General features: G+C 32.4%; 6 protein-coding genes across 7 annotated transcripts; 2 read left to right on the forward strand and 4 right to left on the reverse strand.

Moving 5' to 3' along the window:
- Positions 1-53: 53 nt before the first annotated feature.
- LOC114932984 (mpv17-like protein) lies at positions 54-1,901 on the reverse strand. Its single transcript, XM_029305410.2, has 4 exons — positions 1,589-1,901; positions 995-1,256; positions 723-854; positions 54-646 (listed from the first exon to the last, which is right to left on the reverse strand). Exons 2-4 carry the CDS (start codon positions 1,250-1,252, stop codon positions 398-400), a joined length of 639 nt encoding a protein of 212 aa, XP_029161243.1. The 5' UTR covers positions 1,253-1,256; positions 1,589-1,901; the 3' UTR covers positions 54-397.
- A 176-nt stretch (positions 1,902-2,077) lies between these two features.
- LOC114932975 (transcription factor E2F5) lies at positions 2,078-4,904 on the reverse strand. The gene is made up of 7 exons (XM_029305398.2): positions 4,718-4,904; positions 4,300-4,409; positions 3,912-4,182; positions 3,590-3,813; positions 3,217-3,329; positions 3,063-3,110; positions 2,078-2,975 (listed from the first exon to the last, which is right to left on the reverse strand). The coding sequence occupies exons 1-7, from the start codon at positions 4,823-4,825 to the stop codon at positions 2,869-2,871; spliced, it is 981 nt and encodes a 326-aa protein (XP_029161231.1). The 5' UTR covers positions 4,826-4,904; the 3' UTR covers positions 2,078-2,868.
- Positions 4,905-5,114: 210 nt separating this feature from the next.
- On the reverse strand, positions 5,115-10,807 carry Taf2 (TATA-box binding protein associated factor 2). Of its 2 annotated transcripts, none has more exons than XM_029305376.2 (17): positions 10,590-10,807; positions 10,301-10,517; positions 9,982-10,220; positions 9,690-9,911; positions 9,370-9,583; positions 9,037-9,288; positions 8,748-8,956; positions 8,434-8,673; positions 8,078-8,327; positions 7,847-7,987; positions 7,548-7,738; positions 7,078-7,289; positions 6,713-6,932; positions 6,477-6,630; positions 6,172-6,342; positions 5,921-6,097; positions 5,115-5,810 (listed from the first exon to the last, which is right to left on the reverse strand). In XM_029305376.2, the coding sequence occupies exons 2-17, from the start codon at positions 10,490-10,492 to the stop codon at positions 5,574-5,576; spliced, it is 3,321 nt and encodes a 1,106-aa protein (XP_029161209.2). In that variant the 5' UTR covers positions 10,493-10,517; positions 10,590-10,807; the 3' UTR covers positions 5,115-5,573. The 2 variants fall into 2 exon arrangements, with proteins under 2 accessions (XP_029161209.2, XP_029161220.2); XM_029305387.2 differs by having other exon boundaries at positions 5,921-6,094; positions 10,590-10,650.
- Positions 10,808-11,497: 690 nt separating this feature from the next.
- LOC114932993 (uncharacterized) lies at positions 11,498-12,710 on the forward strand. The gene is made up of 3 exons (XM_029305422.2): positions 11,498-11,858; positions 11,980-12,132; positions 12,216-12,710. Exons 1-3 carry the CDS (start codon positions 11,830-11,832, stop codon positions 12,577-12,579), a joined length of 546 nt encoding a protein of 181 aa, XP_029161255.2. The 5' UTR covers positions 11,498-11,829; the 3' UTR covers positions 12,580-12,710.
- A 560-nt stretch (positions 12,711-13,270) lies between these two features.
- On the reverse strand, positions 13,271-14,874 carry LOC114932958 (neuferricin). The gene is made up of 4 exons (XM_029305363.2): positions 14,442-14,874; positions 14,229-14,366; positions 13,789-13,975; positions 13,271-13,701 (listed from the first exon to the last, which is right to left on the reverse strand). Exons 1-4 carry the CDS (start codon positions 14,737-14,739, stop codon positions 13,509-13,511), a joined length of 816 nt encoding a protein of 271 aa, XP_029161196.2. The 5' UTR covers positions 14,740-14,874; the 3' UTR covers positions 13,271-13,508.
- On the forward strand, positions 14,815-19,625 carry LOC114932952 (inactive fucosyltransferase B). Its single transcript, XM_085483103.1, is given in 7 exon segments — positions 14,815-15,246; positions 15,360-15,498; positions 15,613-16,281; positions 16,968-17,039; positions 17,041-17,254; positions 17,552-17,706; positions 17,902-19,625. Coding segments are annotated over 4 exon segments (1,362 nt in total). The 5' UTR covers positions 14,815-15,246; positions 15,360-15,498; positions 15,613-16,281; positions 16,968-16,977; the 3' UTR covers positions 18,833-19,625.
- Positions 19,626-19,717: the final 92 nt, after the last annotated feature.

The raw sequence follows: 19,717 nt of genomic DNA on the forward strand, positions 1-19,717 counted from the left end.
AACAATCTTTTTAATAAAATTGTGAAGAAAATAATTATTATATTATATTAATAAATGATTTGATTTAATTTTATTTTGTACATTTTGTATATTGTCAACAATTTGTGTTAAATATCTTATTGTCAATCACATTTATACTTTCACTTGTAAATATTTAAAAATACATACTTCTGCAATTTGTTTTTAATTTAATATTAATACTGAAATAGTATTAATATCATACAAGAGGCGTATCTGCAAATATATGTAATATTTTTGTACTATAAATATATCACTATTTGCATCGTACAGTAATAAAGTAAAAATATATAGCTTTTTTACTTTCAAGTATCATATAAATTGTCCTAGAGTATGTACAAATAAATTAGTCTAAAAACATGTCAATTTCCTAAAACTTTCATCGTAGTAGAGAAATTTGCACAGAGCCGGTTCTTCCAGTAGATTGTGCTTTATTCTCCAATACAATCTTGGGAGGAACATTGTTATAATTCAGATCCTTCTCCTTTCTCTTGAGCGCAGAAGCTTTCATATATGCAAGGAAACAAGTCCATATCAAACTGCATACGCTGACGTACACAACGCGATTTCGCTCTGGGATCAGGAAGAAGTTGATGGTTTGTAGAATTGGCCATACACAAACACCAACCTAGAAGGCAAATAATCTTTTATTAATCTCCTTAATCTCATGATTAAGAACTTATCTGTATTGCGAGAAATGGTACCTTGTATGTTGGCCAGAATTTAATTTTGACCTCCTCAATGCATTCCGAAACTGGCTTTAATTCAAGAAAACTCATGCCAAAGAAGAAGGAACACATAGCTGCAGGCGTGTACGTAACTTGCTCAACCAAAGCCTGTAATTATTACATTATTAATTAATTGTTATCTCAAATTATTAATACTATTTTTCTTTTGGTACATAATATAAATAAATGCAGAAAAATTTAATTGTATACAAAATAATATTATAATTAATTCCTTTACACATGTATACCTTAGTGATCGCAGACTTTAAATCTCCTTTGGGCCAAAGATAAGATGCACATTTCAACCAGCAGTACAATGTAGGTGCTACGTAAAGACTGCCGTACAAACTAAATCGTCCAGCTTCCGCGTAATTAAATTCCTCCTTGCCTATTATTTTCTGTTGCAACAGGTTCGCAGTTGGCCATATAACTGAGTAGGATGCCATGCCTCGAATAATCGGATATTTCTGCGAGATCTCGCGAAATTTTACGAATATTATGCGCATGTTCCTGTTTATAAAAATAGAAATTATCGAATTATTTAAACTATATATTCGAAAAAAAAGAATCTAGATTTAGAATAGCGCGCCAAAAAATGATCGAGATCAGTCGATCAGCGGAATAACACATCTATATAAAAAAAAACTATCAATTGAAGACTTTGATCGCATTTTTAAAAATAATCTGTATTTTAAACAATATAACTTATTTTTAATTATTAATATTTATATATCTCAATAAATAATAATTTATTTTTTTTAATCCCTCTATATCTGGTTTCGCAATTTTGCGGATTTATTACGTCATAGATGTATATAGACTTATTAACGAGAATAAGTTACCTGCCGCAGCGTTATCGAGAACAAAGAAGGAATGCTCCTTGGAGAACGCGCTTGCTGCAACTTTGACAGCTCGTAGCTTGTTGACGTGATGCGGTGCGTCGATGTGTGTGTATGTCGATGTCGGCCGCGATACGGATCGACGCACCTGGTGCGCGTATTGTCTCGTGACGCGACGCCGACGACTGACAGTCTCCTCCGTTGACGGAACACGCGACCATATCGTCGACGACGATGACGAAATTGGATCGGATCCATTCTTATCTGTCCTTGGTACATGTCGTGGCGACATGCGGCTTTTTCCGCTGATGAATCGATCGCGTTGCGAAATCTGCCATCTCTTATTACGCGTCTTCCTGATAACTCGAAAGACGTCGCTAATATTGTACATAGTCGCGACTATTTATAAATTTTGATTGCACCGAGGCATTATAGTTTTTATCTAGAATCGATAAGACATTTAATTAAATAAATGATGAGAAAGAAACGATATAATTTCCTGTACAGTCGTATATTCAAATATATTAAGTATAATATCAAACATGAGACATACGAGCTATCCTAAGAAATACAATTGATTTAATGATCCCTTGTGTGTAATGTGATTAAAGGAAGATACTGTACATAAATATAAGTAAATACATGCCAGCAGTATATATATAATATAAATAAAATTATATATATAAAACTGTTAAAATATTTAAAAAATGCAGAATTTGCATAATTATACATAATGTACATTTATATATTTATTTCTATATTGTAGTACTCGCACAGAGTATCTCAAAGGATACGTGCATTTTTAGCAAAATTTAACATTTGGAAAAAGCTTACTTTATGATATAAGTAAACATGTTCTCTCTGATCATATAATCATGTGATTTTTCATGTAAAATAATTATCACTATAAACAATTATATTTTTAGACATTAATGTTCACAAAGCAAGCTTGCGTGATAATCCAACTTAAAATTACTATTAAAAGGATGATATACATCTGGTATGTATAAAAAGACATTTTTAAAACTTACATTACTCTCAACACTGTACAAAATAAACAGTGGTCAAAACAGATTGTACTAAGATACCTTTACAATGTGTCACATTAGTTTCTCATATTTTTAATAATAAAAAAATACTGTATACTCTCAATGATTACGTGATTCATTAACTTCTCTAAAACTATATGCACAAATTCTTAACAATTTTTTCAAGTTTTCCATTATTTTGCATGGTGTTGGCACAGTCCAGTTTGTAAACAAAAATTACACCAACCCAACTCATTATGTCGTAATATCGAATAAATCACAAACACCTTCGTTCTCACTAAGATTGAAGTGGTAATCTTTCTCTCCTGGGGGTGGACTTAATCTCACCAATGGTCCACAAACTGCAAATAAAATTTAGATGCATAAGATAAATATATAATACTCATTATATTATATACAAGAAATAATAAAACTTTTATTTTACTTACAATCAGAATAAAATTGATCAAGTAACTCCAAATTTGTTTGTAAGATATCTGGAATAAAATATTTATTATATTTTAAAAAATAAATTTTTACATTGTAAAAGATGCACTTCCAATAAATAATAATTTTTGAATTTAAATCAAGAAATAAATTTACCTGCAGTGCTCACATCACGCAGAACTATCTTGGCTTCTATCAATTCTTGATCTTCTTCATCCTCGTCGTCAGTTAATACTGGACTCTGTGGTTTGATAGTACTTTTTGGCGGTCTGTTAAAATAAAGTGTTCAATATGTGTGCAATTCAATTTGTATGCAATCCTAGTCTTGAGAGATAAATGTGTTATATGTATAAATGTACATTTTGTATCAAATGAATAGCTCAAGCTTGGTAACTATTCACCCCCAATACAAAATCAATTTGCGCAGTTATACTATTTGCTCTGCGCAGATCAAGAATATTGTTTTACTATTCCTGACACGATTAGAGCATATATAAAGATGCATTTGCGAATACAAATTTCTATTTACCTGCCAACTTTCCTCTTTGGTTTAACAGTGACATCTTCCTCTTTTTTTTCGTCCTCTTCATTTCCACGTTTCGTACCTTTTGATTCTTCTTTTAACCTCATTTCTAACACTTTGTTATCATAAGTTTCAGCTAGTTCGGGTTGAACCATGTACACTTTAATTTCTCCCAAATTACTCTTCAAGAACATGGTGTAATTTATCTCTGCATTGTCTTGTATGATAGTCTGTCAAATAAATGTGAAAAGATAAAAAACATGAGACATTTTGATATACGCTAAATGTTAAATATTTTTCAGATTGTTTAAAATACATATTTCAATACCTTCAAAAAGTTTGGTACCGATATTTCAGTGTCTGGAGGACCTTGAATTCCTAGTACAAATTGATCTAGAAAATTTTCCTTGACATCCTCATAAGTAATGTATGCATATTTCCTATTTATCATATCATTTTCTATATTTTTTATACTCTGCTGGATCCACTGAGTATGAGTGTCCAGAAGCTGTTCGTGATCCTCCAATTTCCTTATCTCCTCCTTCAGATCTGTCAGCTTCTCACCAACCTCTTGAGTATTACAGCCAGGTCCTGCACCCCTTCGATCACAAATTTGCAAGGTTTAGCGATGCATATTGCAAGAAAGTGAAATATGACAATAGGAAAAGAAAGTGAAGTGAAATTCTTGGAAAATAATGGCAAGTAAACAAACTTACTTCCATTGTATGCTGTTCTTGCTCTTCTTCTCTATAAGACCGATACCCTCAAGGACGTTTGTGATGTCGTAGATGCGTCGTTTCTGTCGTACCTCTAGGAGATCCGCAGCCTGAAACGTAGGTGATACCTTATCGGTTAAGTATCGAGGACTAGGTTAGGACGAGAATGCATGTTGGATGGTGAAATTTCGCGATAACGCGTTGCGGAAAACTCGGCGCCGAGTCTCGCGAGGAAGAAAGAAAATTCTGACGCGATCGAGGATCGACCGCTCGAGCTGACGAGCGAGGTTCCTCCTCGCCACGCACTTCTTTCAAAATTCCCGCAACCCAGAATATGGCGTGTATATTCGCCCGCGATAGCTTAACCTAGCATTCAGGTTAACTCTCCCTCGGCGATTAGACGAAGATAAATACTCACGACTTTCAAATCAAGCACGCCATCCTTGGCTTTCTGCAGCAAGGTGACGAAGCGGGTGGTCAGCAATCCGAGAGACTTCTCGAAACGGCTCTGCTGATTATCTGCCATTATCTCGCTCGTTGTCAAAAATTTCAAAACTTGCTAGTCTCTTCGAAATTGCCGCAACACCACGGACGCCATCCCAGTTAACGTGCAACGGCTATTCAAATATGAGCGCGCCTCTGTCGGTAATCAATTTCCGCAGAAGTGAATAACAAAATGAAAAAACTATTAAAAAAAATTATATAATTAAAATTATATTAAACATTTTTTTCAAATATATATGTTTATTAAAAATTATATATATTAAAAAAAATATATTTTCAATATTTAAAATTTCTGATAAAAATTATGCAGATACGTGAAAAATATATTCGAAATTTATTTCGATCATTCATTCGGAGAATTTACATATTCCTAATTAATTCTAAAGATTTTATTTTACGAATTATATATCTAGAGGAAAAAAAATTAAAAAATTACTTTGCTGTACTATCATTATTTTTCTTCAATATATATTTATAGCATGTATAAGTAGAACTAATTTTTTATGTATAAAAATTCTATAAAAATTTCTCAAATATTCTTACATTTAATAATTTTTATATATTATATGTATATTTACAATGATATCTATAAATAATATATATGTATAAATTAAGAATTCTTCTTATATTATACACTTGTACATTCTACTTATATACACTTTACATTTTTTTTGTAATGTTTTAAATTTTAAATGTATAAAAGTTATAAGGCATAAACAGTAATAATAGTATTAAAAAAGTTAAAAATATATACATGCTCCAAATAAACCTTAGGGCAAAAGAAATTCATTGGTGCCAGTCGGCTCTGGACTTTGACTGGAACTAGCAGAACTAAGAGTCTCATCTTTAATCTTTAAAGCGGATGAATCTTTGTCCTTTTTATTATCCTTCTCTTTGTCTTTGGCCTTATCTTTTTCCTTCTTCTCCTTCTCTTTATTATGTTTATGATCATGTTTATGCTTATGCTTATGTTTGTGTTTTTTCTTATCCTTTTTCTTCTTTTTACTCTGTAAAAAGCACAGTGATACATTACAAACCTCGAGTATTTTTCCTGACATATTAAGAATACACATATAGCTTATAAAGATATCTTTTATCACACAAAAAGTTTACATACCTTATTGACAGAGTCACTTTTTGGTTTATGCTCTTCCGAATCCTTTTTAAACATCCCTGGTTCAAAACCTACTGGACCAGGAGTTCCCATGATACCAGGCAATGATGCAGAATTATCGCTATAGTACTCGGATTTGACTTTTCCTTCACCAGGTACAGGAATTCCCCGTTCATCCTGCTGTAAATAGTAAAAATAGATTTAATTTATGTCGACAATGACAAAAGAAAAGGAAATAAAATAATTTCTTATACATTGTTTGCCATTGTCTTCTGTCGTTTTACTTCTATCCCATGCTCTGCAGGATTTGGCGGACCAGCAGGATCTCTATTTGGGGAAGCTTTTCTTTTGTTTGTCGGAATAGGCAAATTCTCAACTTCATCAATTGATTCGTGTCTCACATGTTGCACTGGTACAGTTTTCACCTATAAAGCAGAGAATAAAAATTATAATAAAGGAAATAATTATATATAATTATAATTATACATAAATTATGTATAATTATATATAATTTTACAATTATATAATAGTAAAATACAGAATGTGTTGAATATCTTACCTCACGTTCAGGACTTGGTGGGCCGGCTTTTCTAGGTTTCATAATCGTCGCGAGTTCGGGAATGGGAAGACAAAACGGAACTTTTGTACCGTACAAAGTATAATACAAATCCACTAAATCGCAACGTAATTTTGCGTCGTGCGATAACATGCCGCTATATAACAAAATGATATGTTGATTAATCAATTGATACATGAAAAGTGATTTACACATGAAAGATTGAAGTATTGCCATACTTAATCAAGTTCCATATACGATCAACTAAATCTGGTCTATCCAAACGGTGTTTGTGAGCTCTTTCGAACGGTGGATTTTCTACCATTAAGCGTACAAGTCTGTGACGTACTCCAGGATGCGGGTCCAATTCTGTCATGTCCAATAGGAATTCCAAATCTTCCCACTTACCATCCACGCGAGTAAAATCGACCAAAGCTTCTAATGCTGCCATTCGAACGTCTGAAAAATTTATATATTAATTATTATATTCATTAATTGTCGAAAATTATGGCAATTAAAAAAAGAGATCACACACACACACACACACACACACACACACACACACACACAATATAATTATTAAAGAAATATTGTGAAATATTACCTATAAATTGTCCATATGCTGCATATGCTCTAAAAATATGAGGATTGCTTGGAAGATGCCCAAACTTTTGTAGAATACGAATGACTTTCAGACAAGCTACACTGACAGTATATTTGTAGCAGGGTAATAATTTTTCTAAATTTAAGTTTCTTGTGACCTCTTCTAAGATGGCTTTTGTGTCGATTGACAAAGACTCTGCTGTGATAGCCGTTCTGTAATAACAGAATAGAAAAATGTATTTAATAGAATAATGACTTAGTTAGTTTTATATAATTTTGTAGAACTATTGTTTAATATAACTGATTCGATTCTAAACAGTCATCCCATATATTTCTCATTAAAAGATCTTGTAAGAATATTTACAGCATAAAACTAACTTCAAAATTATAAACATATACATGCATTCTTAATAATATACGATAATTGGATTTATCTAGTATATATAACTAAAAATTCTATTTTCGACATACCCCTGTTGCACACTGATAACTGGTGTAACAGTTGCGCCTAAAGCCTCTATTAATGCAGCTCTGTAGTAATTATCGGAATATCTATTCTTGCTGTTGTCATTATACTTGAAGAGATCCATTAAAAAAGCTAGAACTTCTGGTGGACAAATACCATGAGCGTTGCGTAATCCTGCCATTGCGACCGGTATAGTCTGTGCATAGATTCAAAGTTTGAAAGAAAATTTTATAAGTATAATATACAATATATATATGATACACACACATAATTCTGATACATAAGTAATGAAATGTATATTAACCTTTTGAAGAAAATAATGTTGAAAATTCGAAAAATTGTTCTGTTTAATAATTCGTCGACACGACGCTGATCCGAATAATTTTCTAAATATGGCCAACATTGCTGGTGGGCCTGCCCATGTTGCTACCATAGCATTGGCTACCTGTATATAAACATATATGTATGTAAATAAATAAATATATATATATATGTAAAATTGTATTAAACAAGTAAATATTTAATAATGACTGACTTTTGTCAAACAATGAGCAGCACGAAGTCTAACTTTATAATAACAATGTTCGTTTTCAATTGTATCGGTCAATGCTAATCGTGTGGCAGGTGTTGAGTGATGTTGCAAAGCTACAATTGCTTCCAACTGTGCAGTAACGTCTCTTTCGTGTCTCAATTGATATTGCCATTGATAATCTGGTTGTTCAATCTGCACAGCGCGCATGATTGTCATTTCAGGATCAAGTCTGATCCATAATACTGGGGAGTCACTGTAAATAGGCAATGAATTCTTTTAAAAAATATTGCGCAAAGATAACGCGACTTTCATGTAATGTCTCTTTATAATAATAGATCTGTATAAAATCATGATCTTACTCCATAGCAGAGAGATCCATATCAACCTCTTCACCAGTACACAATGGAATCTTCTTTTTCTTATTTCTACGGCTTTTACTGTGGCATGTGATATCCGCTCTCGCCATTGTACCTTCAATTTGCAAAGTGTGCTTAAAGGTACCATCAAGTTCTTGAATATTGACTACTAATGGACCCACATATTTCCTGATTCCTCTTTGATGCGCAGTGTCTTGTCTAATTTCCAATTCCACTGTATTTCTATATATATACATGTCATATTTTAATATACATAAATAGATAGTATATGCACTTAAATTTAAGTAGAAGAGCACCTTTTCCTATTAAATACAAAACTTAAGCTGAATTTTGCGTGTCCTCCTGTTCTGACCCATTGATCTATGAATACTGACATATCTTTTCCTGTCACTGTGAAGATTGCCTTAGCAAATACATTTGTACTAATTAACATGTGTGACCACAAGTTAGATTCAATCTTTTGTTGCGCGGCATTGGCTGCCAGAGACAATTGTTTATTAAATACCTATAAAAATAAGATATGATAATCGATTCAATCTATTATTATATATTTATTATGTATTATACAAAGAAAATAATATTTACTTGAAGTAATAATTCTTGTCCGATTCTATGTTCTAGCATTCTCATAATCAGATGTGCCTTCTTGCCGAGAACTTCAATGTATCTAGGAGACATTGTATGTAAATTTTTAATCGGAAAATAAAATCCGGGATCAGGAGCTCGAGGAGCAGGTGCTGGAGTATTGGCTGCAATGGGCAACGGTGCTGGTGCTTGAGATGGATCCAGTATTATGCCACCAAATTGTTCTTCATATTTCACGACTTCTTGCAACTCCTACAAAGTTTAGCAAAACGAGGGTAACAAATATGTCAAAAAGAATAAAATATATCGATATTGTGACTTGTAAATACTTACAGATTGAATCCATTCTCTGTATTCATTGTTTCCAAAGCATTTCTTGGCATATAATCCCGTTAGATATGTAGAGATACCTTTAGGCAGCCAAGTGTCTGACCAATTGTGCATAGATATGAAACATCCGAAAAATTGTTCTGCAACTGCTTGTGCCATTGCTTTTTTAGTAATATATACTTGATCTATAATTGCAGTAGAATGTAACAAATTCGTGCTGCAAGAAGACAAATCATTATAAAAAACTGTAGTAATAAATCTTAATTAATATTAAACATACAAAAAATGTATATTATTATATATAAAGAAGAGATTAATTTTACTTTAAAATGCTCATAGTAGCATAAGCATTGATGTCTTCATCTATTTCGTCAACAAAGACTTGCTTGTAACAAGAATATGGATATCTATTTGACAAAGTTTCTTCATAAAATTCAAATGCTTCGTGCATATATTTCGCCGACACTTTTAAAGATGGCAAAAGTTGAGGTAAACAGAAATGAGTCACTTCATGCATGTAAGGATCCACAAAGATCTCAAAAGGCCTAGAGCAAAAATTCAAATTATTGTATTGTAAATTACATATGCTTTTCTAAATGATTTCTATTTATTTACCCGACTGCCAGTGCAATGTTTGGTGCACATGCAGGAGTATTTAGAGCATAGTGAAACGTTTTTCTACGCATATCAGGCGTATAGACAACCTCGACTAGATCTCCACAAGAAACAGCAATCATCGAGTCGTCGACAGTAAATTCTAATCTCCAAGTGCATGGTTCAGCAAAGCTATCCACACACGGGAACCATAATCTAGATGAATTTTCATAACTGTACGTATACATATGGGCGCCTCTCTAAAAAAAAATTATTGATGTAAAATAAAAAGAATTAATTTAATGGAGACTTTTTTCTAATGGAGACTAATAAAATTTACCTCAGCTAGGGTTCCTTCACAATTTGGTACTACAAAATGTACACCTCCTTGTGGCTGTTCCAAGGAAAATTCAATGCTAATCCTTAATCCTCGACTTTCTGCGACTAAGTGTGTTGCATCTGGTGGTATTTGAACTACCAATTCCCCAGCATTGTTATCAGGATCCACCTTTTGAGCCGCTGCTAGATGCATATTTGAAAAAAAATCCAGGGAACGTCTACAAAGATTTTATATATTTTGTAGATCAATAATATTATAATAGAAAGTTATGAAAAAAGAAATTACTCACTGTTTACTGTCCCCTTGGCAAATATCCAGAAATGGATCAAAATATTGAAAAGGGGCCTCGTAAGTATCATTTAAACAAACTCTATATATCCTGCATTGTCTGGCATTGAGTTTTACCAGTCTTAATGTGTCTCGCAGTGGAATAATTGTCAATTCGACAAATCCAATTATGCTTTTCCTTTGAAAACTTATGCCCGTCAAACTCACTATCTGATGGGCTGTAAAGTTTCAATCAATAATTATTTCAAGAGTCATACTAATGTATAAATATAATTAGTAATACAATTTTTCTAAAAAAAAACATGATTTATATTCGTTTATTTATAACATAACCTATGCATTTTGTATCTTCTATTAAATATTCATAATTAACGACATACGAAAAATAAATTAAATTTCAGTGAATATTAGAAATTTTTTCGAAATACAAATAAAATTAGAAAAAAACAACTGAGCATTTAAACATTTTAAATATTTTTCGCCAGTGTCATTTCCAAAGATACTTATAATTTAAATGGACGACTGGCGTCGCCCGATTTATCTTTCTTCATTTTTTCAGTTATACACAATCCTTGTATTCATAAAAAATTAGAACAAAACAACGAATGCGAAATTGTTTCAAGCATATTCCAAGCCACTCGGCATCACTTGCACTAATTCACGCGCTTGAATCAGCTCGATCAGCTTGTAGACTGATGAATGGATGTGGGGAAAAAATCTCATAACCATAGCATATGTAAAAACACAGATAGACACATGTCACGCGATTGGTTGTCAAATAAAGAATTTTTGACGTTCCGCAAATTTTTCTATTTTCCAGCCAATCGCGTGACATTATATTTATTTGTACTTCCTGTTAATCAGTTTGTGTGAAAAGGCCACTTCCGGTATTTTCAGATTCGAGACGTGTCCCATCTAGATATTCATATATCATGATCGTGATTGTTAACCAGCTCTGAAACTCCTCTGAAACTACTCCGAAGTATTGTCAATCCTTTGCTCAGTTCAGGAAAGGCTCCGTTTATGTATTTTTATATACGCTATAGTTTACTCTGAGAAGAACCGTGCTTTGTTTGTCCTTTATCGTATACATATTTTGTTCGACAATGAAAGATTGTGGAAGATGTACATTTTGCATGAAAAAAATTTGATATGTTTTGATAAGAGATTTAAAGGACTCCCTGACGAGAATTTTGACATTCTTTGGAAAGAATATTTTGCAAGATTTTTAAACATCTGAAATGGAGGACAAGGGACAAACAGATAATACGTAAGTTTGAAAGAAAATGGAATATTCTGTGTAAATTTTACATTTTTTTTTTTTTTTGAGAGAGAGAACTAAAAATTGTTTTAGAAAGATTAGATAGAAGTTTAATAATTTTATCTTTTAGAACCTCTGTGGATTGTTTAGACAATACAACTGTATCTGTGACAGCTAATTTAGAAATGCTTACTATAGACTCTTCGTCAACAGAACCAACCAAAAAGATTCTTAGAAGAAGATTACCCAAATCTGTTTCTACAGATTGTGTTCTTAACAGAAGGTAGTAGAAAGTTATTTAATATTAAACTATGATATGTATGTTTATTTTTATATTTAGTAGCATTTTATATATTCATCTGTCAGATGTAGCCGCAAACCAAAAAAGAGGAGGAATTCAGAGATAGGTACAGAGGAAGAAAACATAAAGGAGTATTATTTAGATAAAAAGATAACTAAGAGAATTAATCTTGAAACAATATATGAAGAGAGTGACAATGCGAGCGATGATAGTGTAGTACATATGAGTGCAAAGAAGTTTAAAAGAATGTTACTGTTTTCTACAACAGCTTCCAAATTAAAGAAGAGACGTGCAAAAATACAAAGAGTTTTTGGGTCTAAGATTAGGTTTAAGAGATATAAGAAGTTTGATTCAATGCAGACTCTTGAAGATAAGTTAAATGCTCTCAAAGAAAGTTCACCAACAAAAATTGATAGAGAAGTCAAATGATAGCAAGTTCCTCTTGTGTTTGAATGCTAATAATTGAATCTCTTCAGGTCCAGAAGATAGTATGTTTTATTTTAGGATTTTATAAGTTCTGTATTTGCATAAATCTATAAAAAATATTGCATAAATGGAAAGAGATATTTACTATTATATTTAATTAAATTATGGAAATTTTTGCCATTTTTTGTTAAAAGTATTACATAATATTAAATTTTTTAAATCAATATTTGCATTATAGATATAATATGCAAGCTGCAAGGACCATAAATAATGTGTGATAATATTTATATTTGCATTTTTTAGATTTGCTATTGATAATTATATGTAATATATATCTATTCATAATATAAAAAAGAATGTACTTTGTATTTCTTTAAATAGAACGTTCGTACCATAATATTGCATTTCTAGATTAATTTAAAAATTCAGCATTTATACTTAAATAATGATTAAAGTAAATATTTTTTATAAGGACATTAAACTTATGTAACATGAAAAGTCACATTGTTCTTAACAATAAAATAAAATTAGAAAGACTGAAATTGAAAATTTAAGTAAAATATTTTTTTTTAAATGTATATATGTGTGTGTTCTGTGTTGGATAGGTAAAATATAATATTATCCTACATATATAATTTTTGTAAGTTATATCTACTTTACAAAATGCGTATTCTAGAAAGTATTATATATAATATTTATAGTTTTATACAAAATTATATTTATTTTATTTGTACTTTTATAAACTAGAGGCACTAATTCTGTAATGAATATAAAATTGCAAAAATATGAAAAATTTTATAAATATATCTTAAACCTAACATTTTCAGATATATTGTTATATTGCATTAATATAAAATCTTAATATATGTATATATCTGATCCTTTATCTTGATCTAACAGAAATGCAATATTTTAAATAATATCGCTTCACATTACGACTTGGTCGTTTGTACAATACATTTTGTTTCATATTTTGCACAGCCATTGTATTCTCTTAATTTAGCTTTATTCTCTTCATATTCCATACTATCTAGGTTGACACAAGCACATCTGGATGTGCTTTGTGTATTTGCAGTCTCAAACAGCATTCTTGGTACTCCTACCCAATCTCTTTCAATTCCACCACTGTTAAACATTAAAATAAATAATGTAATTGTCTTTTATTTAAAAAAAGTATATTTCTTTCTTCTTTAATATTAAAAAAATTATTACCTTCTATTAGTACACCAGAATATAGTACCCATATCTGGATTCCATTCTATATTACAGGGTGGGAACATTCTTTTCTGTTTCTCTTCCAATGATTTTTCCTTTTTAGCAGATAACACTTTTCCTTGTACCTTATAAAACTCTGCAGTGGGACTGCCATCTTGATTGTAATATTTGCCATATAATTTTCCTGAGGAATAAACAAATATTTCAGAAAGTGCTGTACATGCGCATTGTTCCACTTCATGCAATGTTTATGCACAAATCAAATAACATGAACAATTCTTTTTTTTTGTACAGTAAATATAATATACCTTTCGCTTTATTCTCGCTGCATAGGTTGATAAAGTATCATGAGATTCTTTTTTGACTCTATTAGAGTAAAATTATTGAGAAGTGGATCAATCGCTCTTATGTCTCCAGTGCAGTTTAAGTAATTGTACCTTTGTAAATGTAGTTTGTATTATAAAATTGTAGCCAATCGTCCAGCGCCTTAACTTGATGCGCAGATAAACTAGATGTGTCATCTGTCAAATCTTCTTCAAATTCTCCAGTAATAAATGCCAAGGAAGCATCACGACCTATAAATGAATAATTCCATATACATACATAGTGGCTAATATATACATATATCTTTCAATATAAGAAATAGCTACCAGTGAAAGCATGATATTGACTTCCAGGTCCATAATGCTTTTCTCCTTTAGTCACATCAAAAACTTGGCCTAAAATCGAGAGATATAGACCGTCCTCCAGATTCGTATATCGTTTCAATTCACTCGTGGTGAATACCTTTTCCCCTTCAGAGTCCTCATTTAATCCAAGATATATCGCGTCAACTATATTCAATGTTCCATCCATCAAGTGAGTTTTCATCTTTCTGATGAAGTCGCGAGAATATAGAAAATACATGATTCCCAGAAGCAGCGACAGCCAAAGATACTTGGAGAACATAATTATATTGTTTAAAAATATTTAGGGAATCCTTTGACATGTGCAATTTTCAATGATCTTTCTATCTTTTTTCTTTCCGTATATATAACATATGTCACTTTAAATTATTTTGTTGATTCCGATTCTAGCGGACTGTTTTAGAACTACGTAGCAAATTCTATAAATTTCTCTTCCGTTGGTAACACAGGAAAAATAAAGAAAATTAATTTATGGTTATGATAGAGAGGATATGAAGACGATGAAGATATACATGTATATATGTATATGAAGCGGCACAAAAAATAAGATAAATATCTATAAATAAATTAGTAACAAATTATCGTAAGTATCACAATTGAACTTGTTACAGTATACCCGTTAAAAAGTATATTTAGTATCAAGTGATATCAATTATTACTTCCAAACGAGCGGCTATTATAAAAATACACCTTCCGAATGGCGAACGTCGACGAGTTGCAAAAATAATTTGTAATAATATTACACGCTGCTATTGAGCTCGAAAACAAGGTATGGACTCCTAGAGCTTGAATTTCGCCTCTCAGTTTTTATATAAAAAATTAATAAATAATTATGTAACTTTCATGCAATAATTTTTACTCCAATTTTTTGTGTCTCTTTAGATATCTTGAATGAGCAACAAAAATAATTATCGGAAAGTATCAAGTGGCAAAAAAGAGAGAGGGAGAGAAATCACGGAAAAGATACTTAATTGCAAGCAAGCCTTTCTAACAATAAAATGTCCACACAGCATAATCGAATGTAAATATGTACATATATATATCCATATTTCTAGCTATATAACATAAAGCAATTTAGAACCTCTTTATTTATGTTGCTATTTATTAAAGTCATCATCGCGAAACTCATTTCCAGATTTCCATCCCGAGTTTCGTAACCAATGAGAAACATCATCGCGCGTGATCGATCATAATTTTTTATCCTCGATATTGACAAGCGGCGCGTGCAATAATATGCAAAGACATGTTTGACATTTCGAGATTTACGTCCGCCAGCTGATATTGCGGCAACCGGTAGCCGGAGCTGCTACCGGACAGCAAATGACGTCCGAGGAGTCCGAGGCTGGAGGACGGCGGTTACGCTTGGCTAACCAAGACAATCGGGATCAACGGTCAGTCGCGTGTCGACGTGTATCCTTATTGCACTGCGCGAGAGTGCATCCGCGACTTTCCTCGCGTACTTTCCATCATCCGCGTCATTTCTCTTCGTGAGCTTCGTCAACAACGATCATCAGTGCATTTTCTTTCGCCTCGTAGAGAAAACGTTTTTAATCGCGGCGCGATGGTTCTTGTTATTTTTTTATTAATTTGTCGGTATTTTATTTTGTTGTAATTCTCTATTTTGCATCCTTTGATTCTATTTTTCATGTTAAAAAAATCTGTAAATGACGATCAATTAAGTACGGGCTTATAGTAAGACGCGATCTATAGGTAGTAAATTGAATGACATTTTGACATTCTGTAATGTCATAGTCTGCTACTTATGGGGGATGAAAGAAAGTTCGGAGAGTTTGCCTGCATAGAGGTAAAAACTTTTATAAACATTACAAATATATATATTGTTTACAATTAGTCTAGAAAATCTGATCTTTGGTAAGAAATTTTTATTTAAAAAATATTTTTATTTTTATTTAAAAAGTAAGAAATAAACGAGAAGAAAAATAACACGAAGATTTGCGTACAAAATCGTAGAATCACCAAGCATCGCTTTTGTCCCATCTTATTTGGCGCGTATAATTAACTTAATGAGATACAGCAGAGAAGAACGCGCAAATAAGACACAAAGATTCTTGATATTCCGGGAAAAAATAATCTGATTAAATTATATAGCAAATTAAATCAAATTAAATTTAATCAGATCTAATTTTTATCTGATTTGATAATATAAGTAGATCTGGTTAGATATGGAACATATATATACAAATAGATTTAAAGAGATTTGGTTGAACTTATATGAAACATGTCAGATCTGAGGAAATTCGATCATATTTAATCAGATCTATTGACATTATTTGTCTATCATCATATCTGATAAATTAGATAAAATGAGATATGATCCCAGTGAGAAATCAATAGTTAAAAAGTCGAATCAACGTCTTTTACACCAAATTTGGTCTTTTTAACTATAGTGATTTCTCACTGGATTCATATCTGCTCATATCTAACTTTGCATATATGTATTCCGACTATAATATATAGTTTCTTTTACAGTTAGTATAGAATGAACTGCAGCCGAATGCATTATGCACAAGTTTTCGCTATTTGCGCGGCTCGTCTTCGTCCTCTTCATCTGTACGACGACTGCGATCTTCTGCGTCCTGTTGTTGTTTCCGGGTCTCCCTGACGGAAGATATTCTCGGAAGAAACAAACATCTATAAGAGAAACGGAGGAAGAACATAGAAGATCCACTCCGAGACAGTTTAATGCACGAGACTTAGTTACGAGAACGATGTCCTTTGATAAACATCTCCTGGAGAGAAGCTTCACCAACGAGCAGGTAAGATGTTGCGTTTTATTTTGCGGTATAGAAATGAAGATACGTTTTTTATTTAATTTATTCTGATCAGAAAAGAATTTTGAAAGATATTGTTTGTTTTTTCTTTTTTAATGTATACTGAGGAAGACTGAGTTAACAATCGAAACGTCTATATGTTATTTCTTTTGTAAACAAAGTAAATTATTTCTATATAATTTTTTGTATATAACACCTATTTTTATTGCTTGTTAAGCTGGCCCTTGATTTTTTTATTTTATATACACTATATTGTTCTTAAGTATCATGATGTTTCTTTAGATAGGAAATATGTCTCTTCTTGGAAAATGGTTGTTGGCGCCGGAAGGGACTCTACCGCCGAGATCCAACATCACTAACAGAAACTACTTGATCCTAATTTGGAAGCATGGACCATTCCTGGAACGTAGACACATCAGACGTTTCACGAAGAACAAGTTAGTTTTTTAATATTTTTCATAAATTAATTTAAATCTCGGCATCCTCTGGATGTCTTCTGCTGGATGTCCTCTGAATGTCTTTCGGATATATGTGTTATTAGAGGGAGATTTTGAGCAGAGGAAAGTTAAATTTCTTTATGCAAGAATGAAAAATACCTCGACGAAGATTTACGAAATGATACGTTTTTTCAGATTTTCTCCGTGGGACCGATGTTCTGCGGGGAATTGTACGCTGAGTTACAACGAAGAGGATTTGCATCGAGCGGATGCTGTAGTGTTTCATTTGCACTTCACGAAGAATCCTTCGGAGCTGCCTAAGAGAAGCCGAGCGGATCAACGGTGGATCTTCCTGACGGACGAATCGCCCTTTCACACGTTTCTGCATGGTAGACAGAAATTATCGGACTATAACGGTTTGTTCAACTGGTCCATGTCCTATCGAATGGACAGCGACGTGCCGGTTCCCTACGGAAGAACGGTGCGAATCCCTGACGATACTTCCGGCAGCAACGTCAGATCCTGGGACGCCATCCTGAGGCTCACCAAGACTAAACTAGTCGCCGTGATGGGCAGCAACTGCGGTGGCCGTAATTTAAGATGGTCCTACGTGAAGACGCTCAAGTTGTTACTCGGCGACGACCTGGACATTCTTGGGAGATGCCTGGACGGCAACAGGACGGTCTGTCCGGGTCACTTTGATCGAGATTGCGGCGCCTTAAGCGCGTATAAGTTCTATCTGTCGTTCGAGAACTCCAATTGCCGGGAATACCTGACGGAGAAGGTGTTCTGGAACGCGTACGGCAAACTCGCGGTCCCGATAATAATGGGAGCATCGCGGGACGACTGTCGGCGATTGTTACCGCCACGTTCCTTCCTTCACGCGGACGATTTCGCCGACGCGGACGCGCTCGCCGACCATCTCAGGTATCTGGACCGCAACGACGAGCGGTACATCGAGTATCACGAGTGGCGAGATCGTTATCGGGTAATTAACGAGCACGGCTACTTCGGCAGCGTGTCCAGGCACTATTGTCGCGTCTGCGAGGCGCTGCATTACAACTCCGTTGCGCCGAAGGTCTACACGAGGCTCGAGCATTTTTGGAGCAAGAGAGATTGTACTTAGATATTTCAGTCAATATCATTAATTATGATTATCTAGTCTTTGCGAAATGTGAATTAATTGAATGGATTAATGTATAAATAAGTCTTCCATTGATAGCTTTTGAAGAGAATTCAGTGCAATTAGCACTAATATAAGTCAAACTCGAGTTCTTTGGATGTATTTATTTATAGCGACTCTATTGAAAAAAAATCTTATATTTAATTTAATTTAATTTATAATTTTAAATACATTTTGGAATTTTATTTAATATAATTATTATTTATTATAATTATGCAATAAATATAATTATATATATAATTATATTTAATTTTATTACATAATCATAATAAGTAAAGATTCTTGTTCACGTTGTTCGGAATAATTATCAGCAAAACAAATTACAAAATGACCATTAGCCACTGAAAAGATTAATTTTCCGCATTTGTTTTTTAATTTATTCCTTATTTAGATTTCTAATGTGTAAATATAAAATTTCACGTATTATTTATAATTGGGTAATACAAAAAAATTAATAATTAAATGGAAATGTATATGCGCATATAAAAGAAAATTATGATAAATATTATAATTGTAATTAATGCAATTATGTATGTGTAATTCGTCGTTATTTATTGTGTATGTACATCGAATTGTAAAATATTTTTATATATGAAGAAAACTGATAATTCTCTTGTGTAGACATTAATATACAATAACAATTCATACTTGCCGCCTAAACAGAAATCGCTCGAAAGTTCTCGAGATTATTTAAATTTTCTAAAATAATTTGTAAGTTTAAATTAAATTTAATTTCACGTGTATGAGTATGTATAGATGTATATATATATATATATATATATATATATATATATATATATATATATATATATGCAGATGGATATCTCT

This window comes from Nylanderia fulva, unplaced genomic scaffold (genome assembly GCF_048542155.1).
Source record: "Nylanderia fulva isolate GAGA-0341 unplaced genomic scaffold, ASM4854215v1 Scaffold23, whole genome shotgun sequence".
Classification (NCBI taxonomy): domain Eukaryota; kingdom Metazoa; phylum Arthropoda; class Insecta; order Hymenoptera; family Formicidae; genus Nylanderia; species Nylanderia fulva.

Excerpts from the sequence above, each read along its gene's own strand:
- LOC114932975 (XM_029305398.2), bottom strand. The coding sequence starts at position 4,825 with ATGGCAGATAATCAGCAGAGCCGTTTCGAGAAGTCTCTCGGATTGCTG. Across the intron at positions 4,410-4,717 it reads GCGTGCTTGATTTGAAAGTC|GCTGCGGATCTCCTAGAGGT; the intron begins GTGAGTATTTAT and ends CCTACGTTTCAG. Across the intron at positions 2,976-3,062 it reads TGATCAATTTTATTCTGATT|TTTGTGGACCATTGGTGAGA; the intron begins GTAAGTAAAATA and ends TTTTATTTGCAG.
- LOC114932958 (XM_029305363.2), bottom strand. The coding sequence starts at position 14,739 with ATGTTCTCCAAGTATCTTTGGCTGTCGCTGCTTCTGGGAATCATGTAT. Across the intron at positions 14,367-14,441 it reads TCAATATCATGCTTTCACTG|GTCGTGATGCTTCCTTGGCA; the intron begins GTAGCTATTTCT and ends ATTCATTTATAG. Across the intron at positions 13,702-13,788 it reads TTCTGGTGTACTAATAGAAG|TGGTGGAATTGAAAGAGATT; the intron begins GTAATAATTTTT and ends AATGTTTAACAG.
- Taf2 (XM_029305376.2), bottom strand. The coding sequence starts at position 10,492 with ATGCATCTAGCAGCGGCTCAAAAGGTGGATCCTGATAACAATGCTGGG. Across the intron at positions 9,912-9,981 it reads AACATTGCACTGGCAGTCGG|GCCTTTTGAGATCTTTGTGG; the intron begins GTAAATAAATAG and ends TTTTTGCTCTAG. Across the intron at positions 9,584-9,689 it reads GCTACTATGAGCATTTTAAA|CACGAATTTGTTACATTCTA; the intron begins GTAAAATTAATC and ends GTCTTCTTGCAG.
- LOC114932984 (XM_029305410.2), bottom strand. The coding sequence starts at position 1,252 with ATGCGCATAATATTCGTAAAATTTCGCGAGATCTCGCAGAAATATCCG. Across the intron at positions 855-994 it reads TAAAGTCTGCGATCACTAAG|GCTTTGGTTGAGCAAGTTAC; the intron begins GTATACATGTGT and ends TAATAATTACAG. Across the intron at positions 647-722 it reads AATTCTGGCCAACATACAAG|GTTGGTGTTTGTGTATGGCC; the intron begins GTACCATTTCTC and ends TTTGCCTTCTAG.
- LOC114932993 (XM_029305422.2), top strand. The coding sequence starts at position 11,830 with ATGGAGGACAAGGGACAAACAGATAATAC. Across the intron at positions 11,859-11,979 it reads AAGGGACAAACAGATAATAC|AACCTCTGTGGATTGTTTAG; the intron begins GTAAGTTTGAAA and ends TTTATCTTTTAG. Across the intron at positions 12,133-12,215 it reads GATTGTGTTCTTAACAGAAG|ATGTAGCCGCAAACCAAAAA; the intron begins GTAGTAGAAAGT and ends TTCATCTGTCAG.